Genomic DNA, 20,763 nt, shown 5'->3' on the forward strand with positions numbered 1-20,763 from the left:
TATGAGATCTGGAAACTGCTGCGTGCATGTTTGCAAAAAAGTTTTGAAAACTTGAAACTTGAGTTTTTGAAATGTTAAAATCTTCTGCAAAGGTCATTTTGTATGTGAGCTCTGGGTGCACCACTGGTTTTTCTGTTTGCAGAGTTTCAAACCTCCCATTAGGAATGTTTAAATATTTTTGCCACCATTTAAGCTATTAGTGAAAACTATAATCTTTCCCGTCTTCTTCAGTCCATGGAGAGCTGAGGATACTCTTTATTATGGCTCTGCCTTTTTTCACTTTGCATTGTAAGATTATTAAGTCTAGAAAGGAACTTGGAATTGTCCGTGGTTATTGTTCAGTACCCTTGAGTGTGCCAAAACACAGACTATCCTTTGTTATCGCTCTAAAATTTCCATCTAATTTAGTTTTAATTTGATTATAAGACAAGTAGAGACAACCTGTGAGGTAGTAGTAGAGTCTATTTGTATAAGTTTATCGGCAGCTGTTCGTTTTTTACTTTTTATTAGAGTCAATGTTTTTTCTTTTCTGGATCATGCCAGCACTGCATGCAGTCTTCTCTTCAGTCCCCTCCCCCTCTTCATTGGGAGAAATAGGTGCCAATTAATGTCCTATTACTGCCAATGAAAGATTTGGTTACATGAAAAGTGAGAGCAAATATGTGAGCGGCCCATATTTCTATATTATAATTCTATAATGTGTAATATATCTGTTTTGGTTTTGTTTTACACTTTGCATATTGCAATATTATATAAAACAAGCATGGTCATATTATATTCATCTAGCCGTGACTGTGAAATATTATATAATATTATATATATTATTATATTATATATAATATTAATTTTGTGTGAGTACATATGTGTTGTTATGTGTTTGTCAGAGCATAGTCACTGCAGCACCAGCAAAACAGTGCCACCAACAGCAGGACTTATTAGCCTGGTATACTTTCACTGGGCCACCATCCATCCATCACAAACGCCATATTTAATTGTCTGAAAGCCATGTTTAGATCCGGCAAACTGCCGCTTAATTCAAGGCAGCGTGCAGGAACGGAGGTAGGAAATAATCTGGTGATGGATGACTGTGACCCTCCTTTGGGTAGACTCCGACATGTGGACAGCTGGATGGATCGAGCAAAGCGGAGAAAGGAGAATGAAGAGAGAGGAAGCGAGAGAAAAGAGGGGGAAAACTTGGTATTCAGAGAATCACTCCAACTTTTCATCTGCCCTCAGGCCGGCTGTGGCTCAAGGGAATAACAAGCGTCTCCTTCAACCCTTTCTTCTGTTCCCAGGATACAGAGAAGTAAAACCCTCTAAAAATAGCGTGACTGTATATCTTTCTTTCGCTCTCTCTCTCTCTCGTGTGTGTGTGTGCGCGTGCGTGTGTTGCTAGCACGGGTTGACTACATCCATAATGACTTCCATTAACCTTCACACTCCTGAAGGATGGTGGAAAAGATTTACAGTGCATCTAGCATGATGCAAATAGAATATTGAAATTTTTTACTTTTCCGTGTTGAGTTTGCTGGTCTTGTTCTGATTGCACATTCTATTTTTATCAAGTGTAATATATAATGTGTGTGAACAACCTCTTGCCTGTAAGAGATGGCTTGAGGCACTTGCTCAAGAAAATTTTTCCATCTGTTCAAATTATAAAAAAGCATCCTCTTGAGAATAGCACAAATGCAAATTATAAAATGAAACCATATATTCACTAGGTTTTTAAACCTAGTGAATATATGTATTCAGAAGCATGGCTATTTTTGTTCTTAGGCAGATATTGGTTTAAAATGTGGAATTAGGTAAGATTTATGATTCCGATTTGTACTAAAAATAACTGTCATTCATATGCTTGACTTGTTTTATCATCAAGTTATCTGTTCCAATCTCGACTGATGCTGACAGCCTAAACATGAAACAATACAGTGTGCAGTAGTTAATGAGTAAATCATGAATTTCTTATCAAGGTGATTTTAAAGGTAAATTTCATTTCCTGAAAAGAAAAAAAAGTGTGTGGTTGCTGCATGTGCTGCTGTTACTTCTGGTGATTCATGTGTACAATAATCAAAGTTCTGCAAATAATATTTTGTCACATAACTCTGTGCTGATAGAGCTTTGCTATATCTTTGTCTGTTAAAGCTGATTTTTACTGATTTGTACCTGGAAATGAATGATGATCAGATTCCACAGTAGTGTTGGAGATTCATGTCTGAAAACATTACCCACAACTAACTGAATCATGTCGTGAAGCGATATGGCAGCATTTTATTAATGGAACTGTGGCAGCAATCACTAAACTACAGTCATCAGTTCTGTTGGTTATGATGGTATTATACTAAGTGACTGCTGTCTTGGAAATGTCTCATTAGAGTAGTGATTCAAAGACTGAGAGACTTGCCTTCTTAAAGGCCTTAGAGTCAGCGTGGGGTGATAGTTTGGTCGAAATTTAAGTTCTGCTGGTTGTCTGAAATTAAAGTGTGAAAGGATTGTCAACAGGAAATGCTAAGCACATATGTATATATAGAATAATACTTGATGTACACTCTGTTAGTTTGTGACAATTGAGGTTGATTGGGCCTTTTTTAATTAAACTGCAAAGCCCTACTGTTCAGTGAGATTGGTCAATGAATCACTGTCACCTGCTGAGGTGTGTGAGGGTGAATGAGACAGATCCTGGTACTCTAGATTACCTTATTCAAAATGTGGCCTTTATTGTGGGATGCAGTGCCTATACACGCTTTCTTTCTCGAAATGTGTCAAAAAGCCATGTTATTTTCTGCTTAACGTTGTGATTATAGTCTGCTTTATATAAGTAATTTTGAATGTATGAGTATGTTGCTGTTACAAAACACTGAAGTAATGATTCCAAGAGGTGAAAGAATGCAGGAACACATGATTTGCAGCAGACTGAATTTCGGAAATTGAGTTCACATATTATATACAAGTTACAGACAAAGAGGACTTTTAAGGACTCAAAACATTTGACATTTCACGAAAAAATACAAATTAAAATAGCACTGTTGACTGACTTGCTGGCAATAAGCACTGGGACAATTTTGGGAATGTGAACCGTGGTCGGTCAAGTAATAACATTTAAAGCCACAACCTCTGGTTATGACCTTTACTGATGACCCCTCAGTGGCCAGGGGCTGTGGACTTGGACAATCTGACAATATGAAGTTGATGAGGGGGAGGAGGAGCAAGAAAACATTGCAGCAGCCAGGAGGGTGAAACAACCTTTGGTTTCAGAAATGTCAATACGTGGTGATGGCACAGTACCTGCAGACTTCCAACAGCGGAGTAGGCTGCGTAGGCGAACCGCTGCTTGGGCATGTCGTTCTGTCCACGCTGATCACAGGGGATCCCGTTTGGCAGGAAACACTGGTGACTAGACCTGTCAGTGACGGTGTTGGGTGTGGAACCAGGCAGGCTGAGCAGGACCGTGTGGTTGAACAGACGAACATCGGTCAAACCAAGTCCCACCCACTGTCTGTAGAGGTACCTGGCCCTGGCTTCCTCACTGTCATCGGATAGGCTGGAGAAAGACCTGCAAGCAGGAGATGACAAGTGTGTCACTATAGTATTATGTCATTCAGAATAGCAATAAGCAATACTCAGGGTTAAAAGTATTTTTCCTCTGTGTGCCCTGTTAGTATTTTAAAGGCTATCATGACTCTATGTCCAAACTTCATGAATGTCACCATGTGTTACCACAGCTATCGTAACCAGCTAAACAAGTCCGACATTAAAAAAAGCAATATTATGGTAACATAACTAAATCATTTTTTTAGCTGCAGGGAGTCATTGTGTCACTGAATAGGATTTATTGAAAAATCAGACATATTTATCGTAGCACATGTATTAAAATTTTAAGAGCAATGTTTTATACAGATAATCGTAACAATTCACCTCGATAAATGGTATAAGATAAGAATGTCCAGATAATGACAAATCTTTAAAATATTTTGTTTAAAATGGAAAATGTTTCTAAAAGATATCTTCATAGACTACAGAAAAATGCTTTTGGCAAAACAGGAGGATGATAATTAAAATGCTTATGCTAATTGATGTTCATAACACTGAAAATAGCTTTACTTCTTTTTTAATATGAACCATTTTCTTTCTCGCACACACCTGACCCCTTACAGGAGCTGTTTGTCACTGTCATCCCTGTTTCATAATTGCATGAAAGACATGTCAATAAAATTTGATCCAAGCCTTATCTGAGTCTCCTCTGCTGGTTTGTTTACTCTCTTTATTGTTCTGACTTTGCGTGGAGTGAACTCAAAAAGTTCAGCAATAAAGACATCACCTGAAAGAACTGGATGGAATTTCAGCCTTTTGGTGATGAACAAATACCGTTAAAAATAGTAGGTATTTTATTTATCAGAGTGAATTAATTTAGGGTGTTTTCACATATAGTCCTTTTTAAATGAACCAAACTCAGTCTCCTTAAAGTGGACCAACAGGAAAGGGACTCAGTTCTTTTTGCTTTCACACTGCGAGTTCATTAGAAAGCGGGTCCAGTTCTCTTTCTGGTCCTCTTCGGCTCTGATGAGGCTTAAGTCCTCTTTCTGTTCATAGAAAGAAGAAGAAAGCAAAGTAAACCTGGAGCGCTTTTTGTTCACATTGCACAGGTTTGAGACTTGAACCAAACCTCAGGGGGTGGTCTCAGTTCTGGTGTCGGGTCTCGTGTCAGAGGGGTCTGAATTTGTTTGCTGTGTTCACAAAAAGTGCTGACTAATTGGCTCTTTGTTCATTTGGACCACTGAAAGTGTGAAAACACCTTAAAAAATCCTTTATGAAGGGACAATCGAGAAAGGTCTAAATATCTCCTGTTTCATTCCTTTAAAATTTCTTGAAAATTTTCACTTTAACACTTAACAAAATTGATATCAATGTCATATTTGTGTGTGTTATTTAAGAAATAGGAGCCTGGGTATGTTTAGCCTAGCTAAGGGATAAAGAGTTATAATCTACACATTCAACATTGTGCAGTCCTGATTCGGGGTTATTACACAGAAAATATTATAAGCGTTTCCAGGTAACAAGTCCTAACATTAAATAATGATTTATATAGTGTTACCTTGAAACAAAAGGGAAGCTTTGGAGCATAGGGATAATGAATGAATTCTAGCATTATAATTTGGTAACGATCAGTTTTGACTGATAGTGTGCTTTTCTAATGTAAGGACTTTGGAGGCTTTACTCTGTTAGTAGCTTATAATATCAATCTATAGTCCTATTTTGTTATCAGGTTATTATCCAATTAATACATTCATGTTACTGAATGGTTTTGACTCACTCACTTTCCTTTGCTTTCAGCCTTCTATATACCCATTGTTAATACCAAGCTATTACCTGGTTCTTGTGGTGGTACCTACACATTGCCTGTTATCCCCCTGTTACAGTGTTAATACCAAGCTGTAAAGTGCTGTCAGTGTCTCTAAAGTATAATTTTTTCTCAGCATTCCAACCACAACTATTCCTTCAGAATGTCCTTATTGCAATATATAGATGAGGTATTCATGGGTTAAATTACTATAATCTTCTTTATGTCTCTGTCAGATCAGGCAACATGTACAGGCTTGCAGTATGGAGTATTTGTCAATGTGTGTCTTGTGCATGTGTGTATAATATCTATATCAGTCTCAGCAACAGATGGCTCAAGCACACAATTCTACTATTCTCTAGTCAGCGGACCACGTCTCATACCTCGCCAGGAGCAGCAGCAGGAGGCCGTGTGTGTGTGTGCGTGTGCCGCCGTGTTTTCGCGCATGTGTGTGAGCGTGTGCATTTCCGTATGTGCATGCTTGCAGAGGCCTTCATCTATAAGCCAGGCTGTTGGAAGGACTCCCTATGGTTTGGGACACGTGCCCAATTCTGACAGTGTCTCATGTCTTGAGTGACTTTGAGTGCGTCTGTTTGCATATTTGTGTTGATCTACACAGCTGTGTTTATATATGTTGTAAGATAAAACCTACCCCACATCTCATCTCCCTTCCTATGATTTTATGTTTTTGTTAAAAAAAAGAAACACCAAACAAACAGACAACGCTACGACACTACACCACACTACTTGCCCGGCAATGAACAATAAACAGCTGAATTTAAACTAACATAGTGCAGCATAAGTCAAACTAAACAGATACAAAGACTTGATTATGGCCACACAGCTCAGGAGGCCATAAACACAGCTACTGTATGTCCCCCTGTTGTCAAGACCACCTAAACCAAGACCAAGTATGACCAAGGCAACACCAAGGCTGAGGGATTCAGTTAAGACCACTACTGGACCAGTGCAAGTACCACACTTGCAAAGCATAAGCACGCTCTTCAAATTGACCTGAAAGCTCCACGTTCCCATAAAAAACAGCTACAGGAAACAACTGGAGATTCCTTGTTATTCAGCTCTTTTCCTGACATATGTATGTATATGTGTTCTCTGGCAACACAGCACTTGTCAGTGCCAGTCACTGTCACTGTGAAACCCTGCCATTTAGGAAACATTTTGCTTTACTCTTTTCATTTGTCGTTTCATTACTTCCTGTGTGGAAAAGATTTCCCACTAGTGTTGAAACCTGACACATGAATTTATCAGGACAAACAGAACGGCGGAGTGTGTGATGCTTCAATTCTTCTGCAGGACACTAGTCCCTCAGCACGGTGGGCTTGTGCGATTTTAGTTTATTAAAACTTTAATGGCTCCACTAAACATGTCATCTTCGAAGGTTCCTACCACATCAGTATCATGTGGAGATGTATCCTGTTTTAAGGAAGATGGCTCTGCTTCTTGACATTTTCTTCAAGCTAATAGGATTGAGCATGGATATCATGTACATCCATCTGTATTTATTTTGGAGGGATTATTCTAAAAAAAGAGAGAATCTTCAAAAAACAAGTGTGATATTTCCACACTGTGTAACCTTTCCCATGCTTGCAGAGATGCTCTGATTGTTTTGAAGTGTTAACAGGCTGTATTTGATACCCTGCTACTGTCTTTATCTGATGAGTGGACTGAATGCTCTCCTCTGAAGCCTCTCTTCCCCACAGAGAATGATGGAAAAACCGCTCATCTAAACTTCAGCCAGATGCAATTGTTTCATAAAAGCCTTTTGAAAAGAGTTTCATATTTTGTCTCTTTGGCATCTAAGCTTTAATTACTTTATTCTCAATATCACTGCAAAAAATGTGCAAGGAAATGAAACATCTCTTCATCGTGATTTAAATCAGTAGTTCAAAATCTGGTCCCTAACTCCCACGCTTAAATTCATGTGCAAGTCAGAAGCTTCTGTATTATTAAAGCTGAAAATAGGTATGATCCTTCAAAGCCAAGTTTTAAGCATCAATGCACAGTCTCCTCCGACACACAAACAGACAAATTAACTTTGGCAAAGTATGAATTTACAAACTACAAGTCCACTTTAAAAGTTCCACTTATTTCTCTTTGTGCAGCCACATTTTTTATTACATGCTGTGTGCTTGTTATAATGATCATGTGAGCAGGGAGATAAATCAGATGTTCTGCTCATCCAGAGTGTGGATATAATTTCCATAGTAGGAGCTCTTTTGTGCTGCCTTGGACCAAGCAGACATAGAATATGAGTTGCTGTTGCCTCTGCTGGCAGCAGCTGAGGATAATATATTCCTGTAGCACACAATCATTTTAATAGCTCATCCATTTGTTCAGGAGACAATTGATTTTCTCTGTTTCCATACACGTTAGTCACATTTGATTTCTCTCATCCCATTTGCATTTGTCACATTTTAAGAGCGTGGCGCTTCTGCTCAGGCTCCATGATAGGAAATCTTTATTCAGGTGCCAGGGCTGCTGTTAAGGTGGAATCTAAGTGATGATGGAGGCTGCCAATAAAGAAGATTCAACACATCACTGGCTGTTCTATGCGGTGCTTTGCAGTATAACTCAGAAGGGAGGAATTAGAAAGGTACATCATCTGAGAGTTCAATCACTGATACCAGGACAGGAGTCGATTCTGATGCAGTGTTGCTCAAGATGTACACTGAACTACAATTAAAGTAATCAATAACATTTTCATAAATAAATGTAAGAATTACTCACCTGACAGAAGTAATACAGTAGAGATTCAGCTGATATTCAGTGAATGAAACATGTATACATTTTGTCTGGTTTGCTAAGCACTGGGATTAAAAGACTATTCAGTATTCAGCTTCATTGGCTTACCGAGTTAGAATCCATCTTTTCAATCCATCATAATTCATAATTTATAATTCATTTATCATATTTTTATTTTCTTTTATTCTACTGCATATTTTGTTTCATTTAGGTCGCCCGCACCCCCACCGTGTTTCATAAACCGTTCCACAGTCATCCTTCCACCAAGTTGTGATGGGGACGTGACTGATAACAGGGACTGTCTGGTCTGTTCTTGTAAATAACCCCGGCAAATAATGTCTCAGCACCTATATGGTGGCTTTCTTATCGTCCAAGAAACAATATAACAAAACACAGTTTTTCTACTGTGAAAACAGTTTTTTTATAGATGGAAACATGACTCTGTGTGTGTGTGTGTGTGTGTGTGCGCGCACGCGTGTGTGTGTAGCAGCCATGAGTCTAATACAGCAGCGATAAATAAAGACAGAGACACAAAGACTTTGAACAAAGCAGCAGTTTAAGAACTGCTTCTCACTGAATGTAAAACAACTCCAGCTAGAGGCACACTGCTGAATAGCAATGCACATACAATGTACAATTAACCTTCAACACCCCTGAACAAAATATTACATTTTGTTCTCTGCATCCTGCTAATAAGGGCAGTCAGGAGATGAGAATGAAGAAAAGAAAGAAAAGCAATACCATGTTAGCCATTTACAGCCATCATGATCCTGGTTTGTACAATTTTAATATTATGTTGGGGCCTTGCCCAATTAACCCCAAAGTTTACGTTTAACCCCATCCTTTACTTTTCATGAATTCCATTTCTATGGGGTGATGAAATGTGAACTCAAAGGTGCCTCAAAATTTCAGTTAGAAACACAAACCATCAAGTTAAATTATCATATTTAAGTCAGTGGGCAATTTTATTTGGCAAGACATGTTGGAAAGCAGATATGGTAGGTATTTCTAATATATTAGCAGTGCTTTCCAAAGCTTTCCTGAAAGCCATTCCAATGAGCAAAAGCACATCACTGACCAATTAAGTATCAAGTTATCTACAAATCTGACTCACAGTTGTGCAGCACTACACAGCTTGAACCACATCATCAAGTTTGCCGAGGACACCACCAACACCAGGTTCATCACCAGGAGAGCCCAGCAGTGTCTCTATTTCCTCAGAACGCTGAAGAAAGCCCATCTTTCACGCCCCATCCTGACCACCTTCTAGAGAGGGACTACTGTATAAAGAGCATCCTGAGCAGCTGCATCAATGCCTGGTTTGAGAACTGCACGATCCAGGACAGTAAGTCCCTGCAGCGGATAGTTAAGACAGCTGAGAAGATCATTGGAGTCTCTCTCCCCTACATGACAGACATTTACACCACTTGATGCATCTGCAAAGCCAGCAAAATTATGGATGACACCACACATCCAGCACACACGCACTTTAACTTCCTGCCTTCTAGAAGGCAGAAGGTACTGGAGCACTTTGACCCTCACATCCAGACTCTGTAACAGTTTCTGTCCACAAGCCGTCAGACTCCTCAACTCCCAGGGACAGGACTGAAACAAATACACACATACACTCTCCACACTCAATGCACACGCACACCATCAAAATACTTATATATAAATATAAATATATAAATACTAGCACACCACTTTAACTCCCATACTGTCACTTTATTATGTATACTGTGGATATTATCCTGGAGGAATGTTGTTTCATTGCTGTATGTACACACATACATGGTTGTAATGACAATAAAACTCCTTGATTCTTGTATCATTGTTAATCTACCTGTACGTCTTCTATTTTGTGCATTTTCTGTAAATAATAGCATATCCACTCAATAAATACACTCCTCATTGGCTTATCCAATTGCCTTCCATGTGACAACACTGGGTGATGACCACTACAACGCAACTAAATACTGGATAAATATGACATACTCATGGGTTAACATGGATTGCCAGAAAACTCCATTAAAAAACTGACCAACACGTAATGGTTAATGGCTGTGAGGCATCCCAGTAATGACCTCCTTGGCCCTGTGATTGACTGGTAACCAGTCCAGGGTTTAACCCACCACTCACAGATGGGATAAGCCCCACGACCCTGCATGGATAAGCAGTATAGAAAATGGGTGGATGAATAATTCCACATTATGACTGTTTTATTATAAAAGCAGCTGTAGGTATATAAACATGGACCATGTAATCAGTTTATTTTGGCAGACTTTTCAATCACTTTTTGGCACCTGTGCCCACCAGGCTGTGGTGGCTGACGGCAGCAGCTGTGTATTCAGTGTTTTTGCTGCTAGCATTTCAAAGAGAAATATTTAAACCCCTACCTGAATTGCTGACTACAACCACAGGGAGATTCATTGAACCTGGTGAACCAATTCAAACTGTGTCTGTGTACTACAGAGGATTCTGTCCCTGAATTAACGTGCAACTAGCATATTCGTAATGTCTGTGTTCAGAAAAATCAGTTGCTCACCTGTACATTCTCCTGCATCTTCCACAGTTCCTTCCCTTGCACTACACACCTGTTGCACATTACCTCATTAGCCCTGTGAGGTTCTACCTGCCTCCTCAGCTGCACCTTGTCCTCTAATTAGCCTGTGTGTATACTGAAAGAAAGAAAAGGTGAGAACTTTCTCCTTTTCATTTGTCAAATGAAATGAAACTACCTTTTCTTGTTTAACTTGTTCATGCTCCTATCTGCAGGACAATTACTTTGGTTATGGTTTGTTGGCTGCTGCCAGACAATTGCAGCCTACAAAAGGGATACATAGTAGTTGTGTGTGGTGCAGACACAAAAAAAAACCATCTTGAGCACCAAAATTAAAGGTGGTCACATAGTTAAATATTACATTTAACATTCTACTATATCACGGCTAAATAACAAAGAAAGTTGATAAGACCAGTAGCACTGTCGCCACATAGCAAGAGGGTTCCAGGTTCGAATCCCAGTCTGGGCCCTTCTATGTGGAGTTCGTATGTTCTCCCTGTGCCTGCGTGGGTTTTCTCCGGGTACTCCGGCTTCCTCCCACAATACCAAAAACATGCACATTAGGTTAATTGGCTATTCTACCTTGTCCCTAGTTGTGAGTGTGAGAGTGTGTGGTTGTTTGTCTTTGTGTGTCAGCCCTGCAATTGACTGGCGACCAGTCCAGGGTGTACCCCGCCTCTCGCCCATAGTCAGTTGGGATAGGCTCCAGCTCCCCCATGACCATGACGGATAAGCGGTATAGAAAATGAATGGATGGATGGATAAGACCAGCTGTTTTAAAAGACATTGGTATGGATGTGCTGTCTACAAGATTACCTCACAAATAAGAGAAGTGCATTAATATTGCCTGTCTTGTCTGCATTTGAAACCTAATTTGTGTGCTTACACATATACAGTATGTAACTGTATGTACCTGTTCTGGGTTTTTTTTGCAGAACACATGGTGGCTGCAGGACATATTGTTGGCTGTTTGCTGCAAATAAAACTTGTAGACATTCAGTTATGGGATAGTTAAAATGAGAGGCATTGTATAATATAGCACAGTGTGTCTCGATGGCTGAGAAACTAGCATGTTACTCATACACTCACTGTTTGTTCGATATCTGATGCAGAAAATGGTTTCAGATATGAAATCCATTCAAACTCTAGCTAAGTAGCTGCAGATGTTGGACAGTGAATTGAGCCTTTCCTGTCCATGCTGATGCAGCTCACTGTTCCTTGTTAGGGGTAACAGTCAGACAGTCAGTCTGCTTTGGATGTATGGCTCCTGATGAGCAGGTCTGCACCTTGCATGGCAGCATTTGCTATCAGTGTATAAATGTATGGGTGTGGGGACAAAAATCTGTTTACACAGTCACATTGTGAGGACCTGTCTTACTTATGCGGACAAAGTGCAAGTCCCCACAACATAAATCATCAGATATTAGGCTAGGGTTAGGTTAAGTTAAGGGTTAGGATTAGGCAAGTAATGTTCATTGCTATGGTTAGGTGGTGGTTAAACTCTGGTATAAAGTATGTATATATACTGTAATCTCATCAGTATTTTACAAATTTACAAAATAATGTTGAAACAATATAAATGTGTAGGGTTCTGAAACAAGAGCCAATGGGGATTTTCATCTCCTGAATACTAACGGGTGTGGATATACAAGGTTTCCAGCTAACTGCTGTGATATATTACCATGACAAGTTTTGCTCAAGATTAACTTTCAGTCTATATGGTACCAACAAAAGCCAGAACATTATGGTAAATAAACTCAGAGAACGTGTTTGTGTTTAGATGAATCACTTTAGATGGGATGGTGTGATTCCAAGTGATGCTTTATGTGCAGAATACCGTGAAGATCTGTAATGTCAACCCCCCCCCCCCCCCCCCCCCCCCCCTTACAGACCAGCAGCCTACTTGCCGATTCAGAGTTACATGATTAAGTTGAATCAGCTTTGAACGTATTCAGGACTGTATACTCAGGATTACACTGTTTGAATAAAGAAACACAACCTGTCATCCACCCACACAACATGCATTTGTTAAGGCAATGATTTTCATCAGGATGGAAAGCTGCGGGGAGGTTTGACTTTGTAACACACGTTGAGATCAAATCAAAGCAACTCACGCTTGGAAAAGAAGTTCCCACACAGGATCACATGTACAACGGGGCATGCAAGAATAGAATGGGGTGTGGAGAAAAATGTGATTTATACAATAAAAAAAGAATAACACTCCTACTCTGAGAGGAAATGATTATTTGCGGTTTGTGGCAGCACATTTAAAGTTGACATGCTGTAACATGAGAGGCACGAGAAGAGAAAGAGAAAGATAGGACTATAGATGTGTGGTACAGTGAGATGAAATAACAGTCACACAATTACTCCAAACAAACTCACTCACTGGCAATGAAGATTTTGAAATGTTCCCACCATCTATGTTGCTGAATACTGCTGTGGTGTTTTTATATCCTAGAAACTTTTAGCCAGCAGTTTGATTTGTAGGCTAAAAGTGAAGCATAAATCCCTCTCAAAGGATTATGAAGTTCAATGTCTAGGCTGAGTTTACACGTCCCATTTTCATTCCCAGTATGTCAAATATGGCAGTCTGATCAGCAGCTCTATGCTTTAAAGTGTAGCATCATTTTAGGAGGTGCCCCTCTGGCATAGTCATATAAACACTGAAAAGTTTGTGTTCAGAGGTGGTCAGGACAGAAGCAGTCAAATATGTGATTTTCACACATGAGACCTTAGTTTGAGGCCTGTGTGGAACCAAAAGTCAAAGTTATAAAATAAAATGATAATCAATTAGTCTATCTGCATTTTGGTGATGGGCATGTATTGTTCATTGGACCTATCAGAACTCTGAAAGTTGCAGCTGGAAACAAGGAGATGGGAGAGTAAAATTGTGGGTCAGGAAACCAAAACAGACTGAAAGACGCTAAAACGCTCTGTAGAACTGAGCACAACTGCAGAACTGGGCACAGCTTTCCAGGGATTCATCGTTGCAAATGACTTTTTATATTCCACAGTGATTTGACTGACGGTGATTTTAAAAAGCTTTAAAAGGGAAACAAAACAGAATGTTGTCAGTATCTCGATTTGGCAAGGCATGTTTCAAAGTAGGCACTCGACACAACAGGCATGAAGAGATAAAAAGACCATGAATCCTACCGCTTATTCATGGAAACACTTTTCATTATGACTTTAAGTGGTGTGACGGCTTAAAGGGAATTCTACTCAGTTCAACAATGAAGCCTCTAAATGCAGCTCAATGTGCAGGAATTAGCCTTTAATGACTAAACGGAAAGTAGAACCATTCATACTGGGGAAATCAGATTGAGGTACATTTCTATATAGGGATGGCTTTGGTTCAGAAGGTAAAGCAAGTTGTTCACTTATTAGAAGGTTGGTGGTTCGAGCCATAGCTCCTCTGTCTGCATGTTAAAGTTATCCTTCAGCAAGACATTGAACCTCAAAATGCCCCTGATGTGACATTGTGTGTGTGAATCTGAACTATCTGATGGATACTGGCCTCTGCCATCTTTGTGTGAATGAACGGGTCATTGTGACAATAGTGCAAAAGCGCTTTAAGTGGTTAGTATGACTAGAAAAGTGCTATATAAGTACAGTCTATTTACTATTCCATTTATATATACTGTATGTGTGCACAGATGCTCGTTAGGTTTTGCAAGGTTGTCCGGTCTTGTTGCAGCTCAGCTGCAAAAAGCTCAGAAGTGCAAAAACATGGCAGTAATAGCGGTTTGCATGGATGTACATAACCGAGAGGACTCCACAAAACAAGAGAAAGATAACGGAGAGAGAAATAGGTACTCCAAGTATTCTTCATAGCTTTAAAATTCAAATTTGTTTTGAATCTGTTATGAATTCAATAAATCATTTACATTACAAAAGTTATTCTAAGTTTCAGAAATAAAAATCTGCAGTCCTAAAAGCTTTTATCCTTGTCAGTAATGGAAGGTTATGATCCAAACAACAGGGACAATAATGGCAACAAGATGAAAGCTTGACATGCTGGCAGCACATTTTATCTAGGACTTCATTGATTCTAGCTTGAAATATGTGGCACTGGTATCTCTCTAAGAGTCCCTTGTTTGCCAACGTAGACGATTTGTTATCAGTTACTTAATTTGTTGCATCCGACTTTTGTTTATAGGGATACAACAATTTTTTGTGCTTAAATTTATCTTTGTTGATATAACCAAGGTAAAGAAAGTGGGTGATCTTATCATTTTACTTTGCAGTTTGAGGTTACGAAATTTCCGCATTACACGTTTTTTAAACAAATGGCTCACGTCTCTGTGACAAAGCCGTAGTGGAGAGCTGCACCCTGTGTATGCTTGAAGGTCACAGAGGGAAAAGTTATTATCAAACACAATCTCTAAGAAATGTGCATGTGTTTACACTTCATAACAATCACTTGTTGTCTTTATTGATAAAATCTGGTGAATTATATAGTCAATAGACTCAATTTTACAGGTTCTGAGCCAAAACAGTGTCTTGACAGGGCAACAAGGTCACAAAATTACGAAAAAGCCTGAGAGTTTTAAGCAAACCTCAAGGCTAGTCACACTTATTTCAAAGAAAAATAGGCAAACAGTGAAATATGCATGATCAAACTGTCAGTTGTAAACATTACAGTCTATTACATTTTACAAAACAGCATATGCACCTACTGTAGGCTTACTTGGTGCAGCTGTGCGCCCTCGCACGGTTTTGCAGTGCAAAGAGGGATTACTGCAGACATGGTTTAAGTATTGTTCCATGAGCTCAGCAACTAGTGAAACCAAAGATTGTCTATAACAGAAGCTGACCCATTACAATCTGCACCAATAGTATGCAATGGTATCTGTCTCCTAAGTGGGTGCAGTCCCCTCTCCTCACATCTGGGTATTTTTAACAGTAATGCATTACTGGGGGGATATTGATTGTCCAAAACAAAACAATACATCATGGGATCCAATCAAATACTTAGTGTTTGCACCTTATTTTTTCATTCATTTTTATCTGCTAGGTTGCAATGCTTGTTCCAGATCTTGTAAAAGTGTGCTGCTGAGGCAGAGACAGACATCTTCTCCTAAGTGTGGTTGGACATCTTGGTCCTGAAAGCAAATCCAGTATACTGAGAAACACACATACTCTCTGATGTTCAAATTGAGAAGATGATAATAGAGGATGGTAGCACTTCTAAAGATGAAATTGGCCAAAGATACTGATATTTGTTATAATCATAATGCAATCACTATTTTGAAACAGAAGACAATTATTCTTTCAAATGATACAAAACAGTTTGTATTCCACAGATGGAAAAAATACTACAAAATGCATATTTAAAATGGTTTGCAATTATACAAAGTAAAAAAAGGATGATAAAGATAAAAGTGAAACAGAGTGCGTGAACTGGACAGCAGAAAACAGAACAGACATCAGTAGCATATGAATAAGTGGACAGATTGATGACAAAGAACTTCAGGTGATCTTCTAATGTCAAAATAATTGTTTCCATACTCTCCTCAGTCTTCCTGCAGGTTGTTGAATGTACTGTGAAAAACTTTGCAAATGGCTGTTCCATCTAGCATGAAACTGGGAGGATTAAAAGCAATACGATATAGTGCGGTTAAACTAACACAAACTTCCAAGCTAAAGTGCTTTGATATAAAGGAGTGAGTTCACACCTTTAACTTTAAGACCAGTAAAATCTCAAAAAGGCAGAATCAGTGTAGAGCAGGTGGGGAAAACACCCAGGTTTTATAAAACAATGAAATAGAACTTGCCCACATCATGTGCCTATAGAGATCTTAAAAGCTAGTGCTTGCAGATTAAAAAATCTACAAGCACCAGCTCAGCAGTAGAGGATGAACCTCTGAAACATCAAACAAACGCAAGTTGGTGCCTTAAGGAGTGACTGAGTGTCAAGACTAGAAAGCACTGCTTGAGCTCTTGGAACCAGCAATGCAATGTGTAACCAGTGTTCTCTTTCACATACGTAGATACAACACCGGTTGCAGGAAAGTTAGGGTACTGTATAAAACATAGCTAAAATTATTAGAACTTGCTTGTTTTGATAATTAACGATATAGGTTATGTTTCAACCTTTGGAACGCACTGTATCTCAGCTTGGACATCTGGAAATGTAATGTGGAAGAGTTTTTTCACTACAGCTAGGTGTAAACTTCTGTTGTTTGGGCTAATAGAGAAAAGGTTCTTTCCACTCAAAGACCATACCTTGATCAGACTGAAGCATGTGCAACATGGCCATAATAATCAAAAAGAAGTTTAAAGTTAGACTAGTTAAATAGTATGGAGGTACAATAAAAGCTCAGAAAACAGCAAAATTTCAGCACAACTGAATCTACAGGGTTAAATGTTGTCAGAAAAACGCTGTCTTACAGCCATTTGAAACTGATAATCACTTCAATTCTTCAATAAATTCTTTGACATAGTTAACTGGTGTTGTTAATGTTTGTATCTGTTTCTTATAAAGTGACATTTGATGAGACATGAAATTTCAGTGCTCATGATTTATCTGCATACTGTGGCAGGTAAAGCCTAAAGCCACAGAGGGGCTGCATAGACAGGCTAATAACTGACGTGCTCCCGCTAGCAACACTTGTCGATAAGGCAGTGTCTTGTGAAATAACGGTCCAACATCCTGTATGTGATGGAAAATGCACTGCTCGTGGTGAATGTTCTTCAGCATGTTACATGCAAGAATCCATAACCATTGTCCATAAATCTCCATACGGCCAGACATTTTCTAAATAACAATGCTGCATTTGCCTTGTTTTGTCGGATCAGATAAAAGAATTAAGACCACGTCTCTGACTTTGTGTGGTTCTAGGTCACAGAAGGTAACACCTGAAATGGATCACTTAGAATCATAGCATTGCACCGGTCATTTTGGTCATTTTTGCAGAACGTGACAGTGAGTATAAAATGTAGAACATAAAGCTAATATTTTTGTCACAGTTAGTTGTACGCATTATTGGGCCAAATTTAGACACTGGAGCCCATATACACAAAATATCTGTTAAGCATTTAACTTTAATGAATAAAATCTGCAACACTCTCACAGCTGGAACAAAGATTCGTGTAAAAAGAGCTGCTAAGAGCTTTTCATTATAAAGTTATGTTCAACCTGACAAGAACACAGTGCTAAAGTATATCTTCCCATTCCTTTCGAAGAGACTACTTTCCAAAGTTGAAATTTCTACCTTACAGTACACAATGCTACTTTTCTGAACATGTGACCAGTTATCAAAATTAAACCAAAGGATTATATTGCACCATCAAATTTGAAAACAAATGATAGTAACCTGCCCTCAGCCAGAATTATGAATTTTAATTGGTGCTGTCAAAGTCTTTTTGGTTCATGATCAGTTGATTTTGCATCTCTAAATGAACATGAGTATGTGTTTGATATTTAATTAAAGTTTGAGAACATAGATACTGTTTACCTCCTTTATCTTCATTTTATGGGTATTCATCATTTAAGAAATAGACCAATGGTCATATGCATGTCACAGTTAATTTGTGTTTGAAGTGTTGGTTGGAAAGTAAACTGTATAAATGGTCCGCAGTAGAAGCTTAGCTCTGATCTCCATTTGAGTTTTGTGCTGCTTTTTGGACAGAACTAGTTTTACTTGAGGCTATTTCTAGGCATTTTATCAGCTTAAAAAGAGAAAACTAAGAAGGCACTGCATTTGTTGTTCCTAAAGTCTCTGACATATCATACGTAATGAGTGACACTTAATGGACTGAGCAGGAACAGGAGCAAGGAGACAGGAACAGGAACAGACATCTAAAGGAGAAAAGATGGTTGCACTTTTGTACACCTGTGTGATATTTTGATACCAAAACACACCTGAAGCCCTTTGTTGCTGCTGAAGAAAAAGAAGAAAAGAAAGATCATCCAGTGCTTTGAATACTCTGCAGAAAGGTCAGTGAGTTATAAATCTATTCAAATAAAATAGTTTAATTTAAACATCCAGCATAATATGTATTCATAATTGTTTTAATTAGTGTATAACAACCTGAAAAGGAACTGCTGTGTTCCTGTTACATTATAATGAGACTTTCATATCTACAGAAGGAGAGGGTTTTATTCTCCAGAGTCTGTCATGTTGCACTGTCATGTATCTACAGCAGCCTAGAATGGACAAACTGAACACTGGCTCTAGAGAGGACTGTCAGTGTTTTTCAGATTAATTTAGTAGCCACAAGACAGTAAGGTAAGACAAAAGGTGTTCAGTTGGTTGCATTCTGTAGCCTCGCCACTACATGTCACTAAATCCCAACACTGGACCTTTAAAGCTGCAATCTGCCTAATCATCCATTCATTCATCCATTTTCTATACCGCTTATCCATCAGGGCCGCGGGGGGGCTGGAGCCTATCCTGGCTGACTACAGGCGAGAGGTGGGGTACACCCTGGACTGTTTAGCCAGTCAATCACAGGGCTGACACACAAGGATGAACAACCACTCACACACACTCTCACACCTAGGGGCAATTTAGAGTAGCCAATTAACCTAATGTGCATGTTTTTGGGATTGTGGGAGGAACCCCCTTGCTGTGAGAAAACTGGTGAAAACCCACGCAGGCACAAGGAGAACATGCAAACTCCACCATGCTGCCTCTGCCTAATCAGTATTAAATTGCAGAAAGAATGAATCAGAAATCTGAGTCACTTGACTATACTTTCTATCACAAGCCAAGGAGTCTTTTTAGTCAATTTTGGTTTCCAGTCCACAACTGTTTCATCAGCGCCATTTCCATATACAAGGAATCTGTTTTCAGTGAAAAAGGTCTGATAAACTCATAGCCTCGACACACAAGGTTCATGTGTTCATTACAGCCAGCCCAGTCTTTCTAATGACAGAGATAGAGTTTGCCTTTGATAATGACAAATAATGACGACGAAGTGATTTTTGTTTACTCTTATTCAGTCAGAGATAGGTGGGTGAGTGGAGATTGAGTGAGAGAGGGAACCAGAAAAATACTGCCCTTCACTTGATGATTTTTTTTTTCATGTCTCTGAGATATTCTGCAGATAAAGACACTACAAGTGCAGTCAACCAACCCTCACCCCAGGTCTGTCAGATACCGCCACTTGTCACTTGCCCCTCACATCTCATTTAGAAGCACAAGGTACCTTTTAGTACCTTTGTGTGACACGCCAAGTCTTCCTGTCACAAAGCCTTTCCAACAAATGCTTAAAGGGAGGCAGAAGGCTTCAGTGATTATCTGCATCCTTTGTGAAATAAAATGTCAGAGATATTTTCCAAAACCTAACATTTTTCCTTCTTTTTTGTGTCTAAACTTAACCAACGTGCCATTTAATGTTCAAAGATTAAGGTCTCCTGAGTGAAAGTCATTTTGTGTTACCCATAGCTCAAACCTGACAGTGCAGTTGTGGTGGACATCTCATATTTATCTGATTTCCTACTTCTTCTACCCTTTTAGTGACTTGAAAATGAATACAGATGCATCTCTGTACCTTCATCAGCTGTGATGTGTATCTCAATCTGTTAAATTAGTTCTGAAGCAGGTGAAAACCTGGCCAGCAGGAGTCATCTCTGGTCTTCAGGACTGTTTCGAGCACAATGACTGGCATATACTGTATTCAGGGATGCTGCAAATGATGGCGACTCTACCTATTTGGAGAAGTACCCAACATCACTGACCAGCTACAACAGCAAATGCATCGATGGCGTGACTATCTCCAAGATATCTCTTCTAGTCAACTACCATCGTCACCGTGCCAAAGAAGTCACTAGTGTCCTGCCTCAATGACTACGATCCTGTTACACTCACACCCATCATCATGAAGTGCTCCTAAATGCTCCATGATGTCATTGCCACCACCCTCCACCTGGCCCTTACCTCCCTGGACAATAAGGCCACATAAATACTTATGCTGTTCGTGAATCACAGCATCTGATTGGCAAGCTGAGTCTGCTGGACCTGGACTTCCTGACAGGGAGACCTCAGATGGTCCGAATTGGGAACTGCAGGACTGGGGGCTCAAAGGGCTGTGTACTCAGTCCACTGCTGTTCGCTCTGCTGAATCATCACTGTGCAGCAATGCACAACTTGAA

The 20,763-nt window shown here is 39.3% G+C and overlaps 1 protein-coding gene across 3 annotated transcripts in view; it reads right to left on the reverse strand.

Annotated features, from left to right (window-relative positions):
• LOC124061065 (inactive N-acetylated-alpha-linked acidic dipeptidase-like protein 2) overlaps window positions 1-20,763 on the reverse strand; it is a 466,730-nt gene that overhangs the window by 184,714 nt on the left and 261,253 nt on the right. For all 3 annotated transcript variants that reach the window (XM_046392589.1, XM_046392590.1, XM_046392591.1), the window contains one exon: window positions 3,283-3,550. In XM_046392589.1, the coding sequence (XP_046248545.1) occupies window positions 3,283-3,550 (268 nt within the window). The remainder of the gene's footprint in view (window positions 1-3,282; window positions 3,551-20,763) is intronic.

Source organism: Scatophagus argus, chromosome 6 (assembly GCF_020382885.2).
Source record: "Scatophagus argus isolate fScaArg1 chromosome 6, fScaArg1.pri, whole genome shotgun sequence".
Taxonomy (NCBI): Eukaryota; Metazoa; Chordata; class Actinopteri; family Scatophagidae; genus Scatophagus; species Scatophagus argus.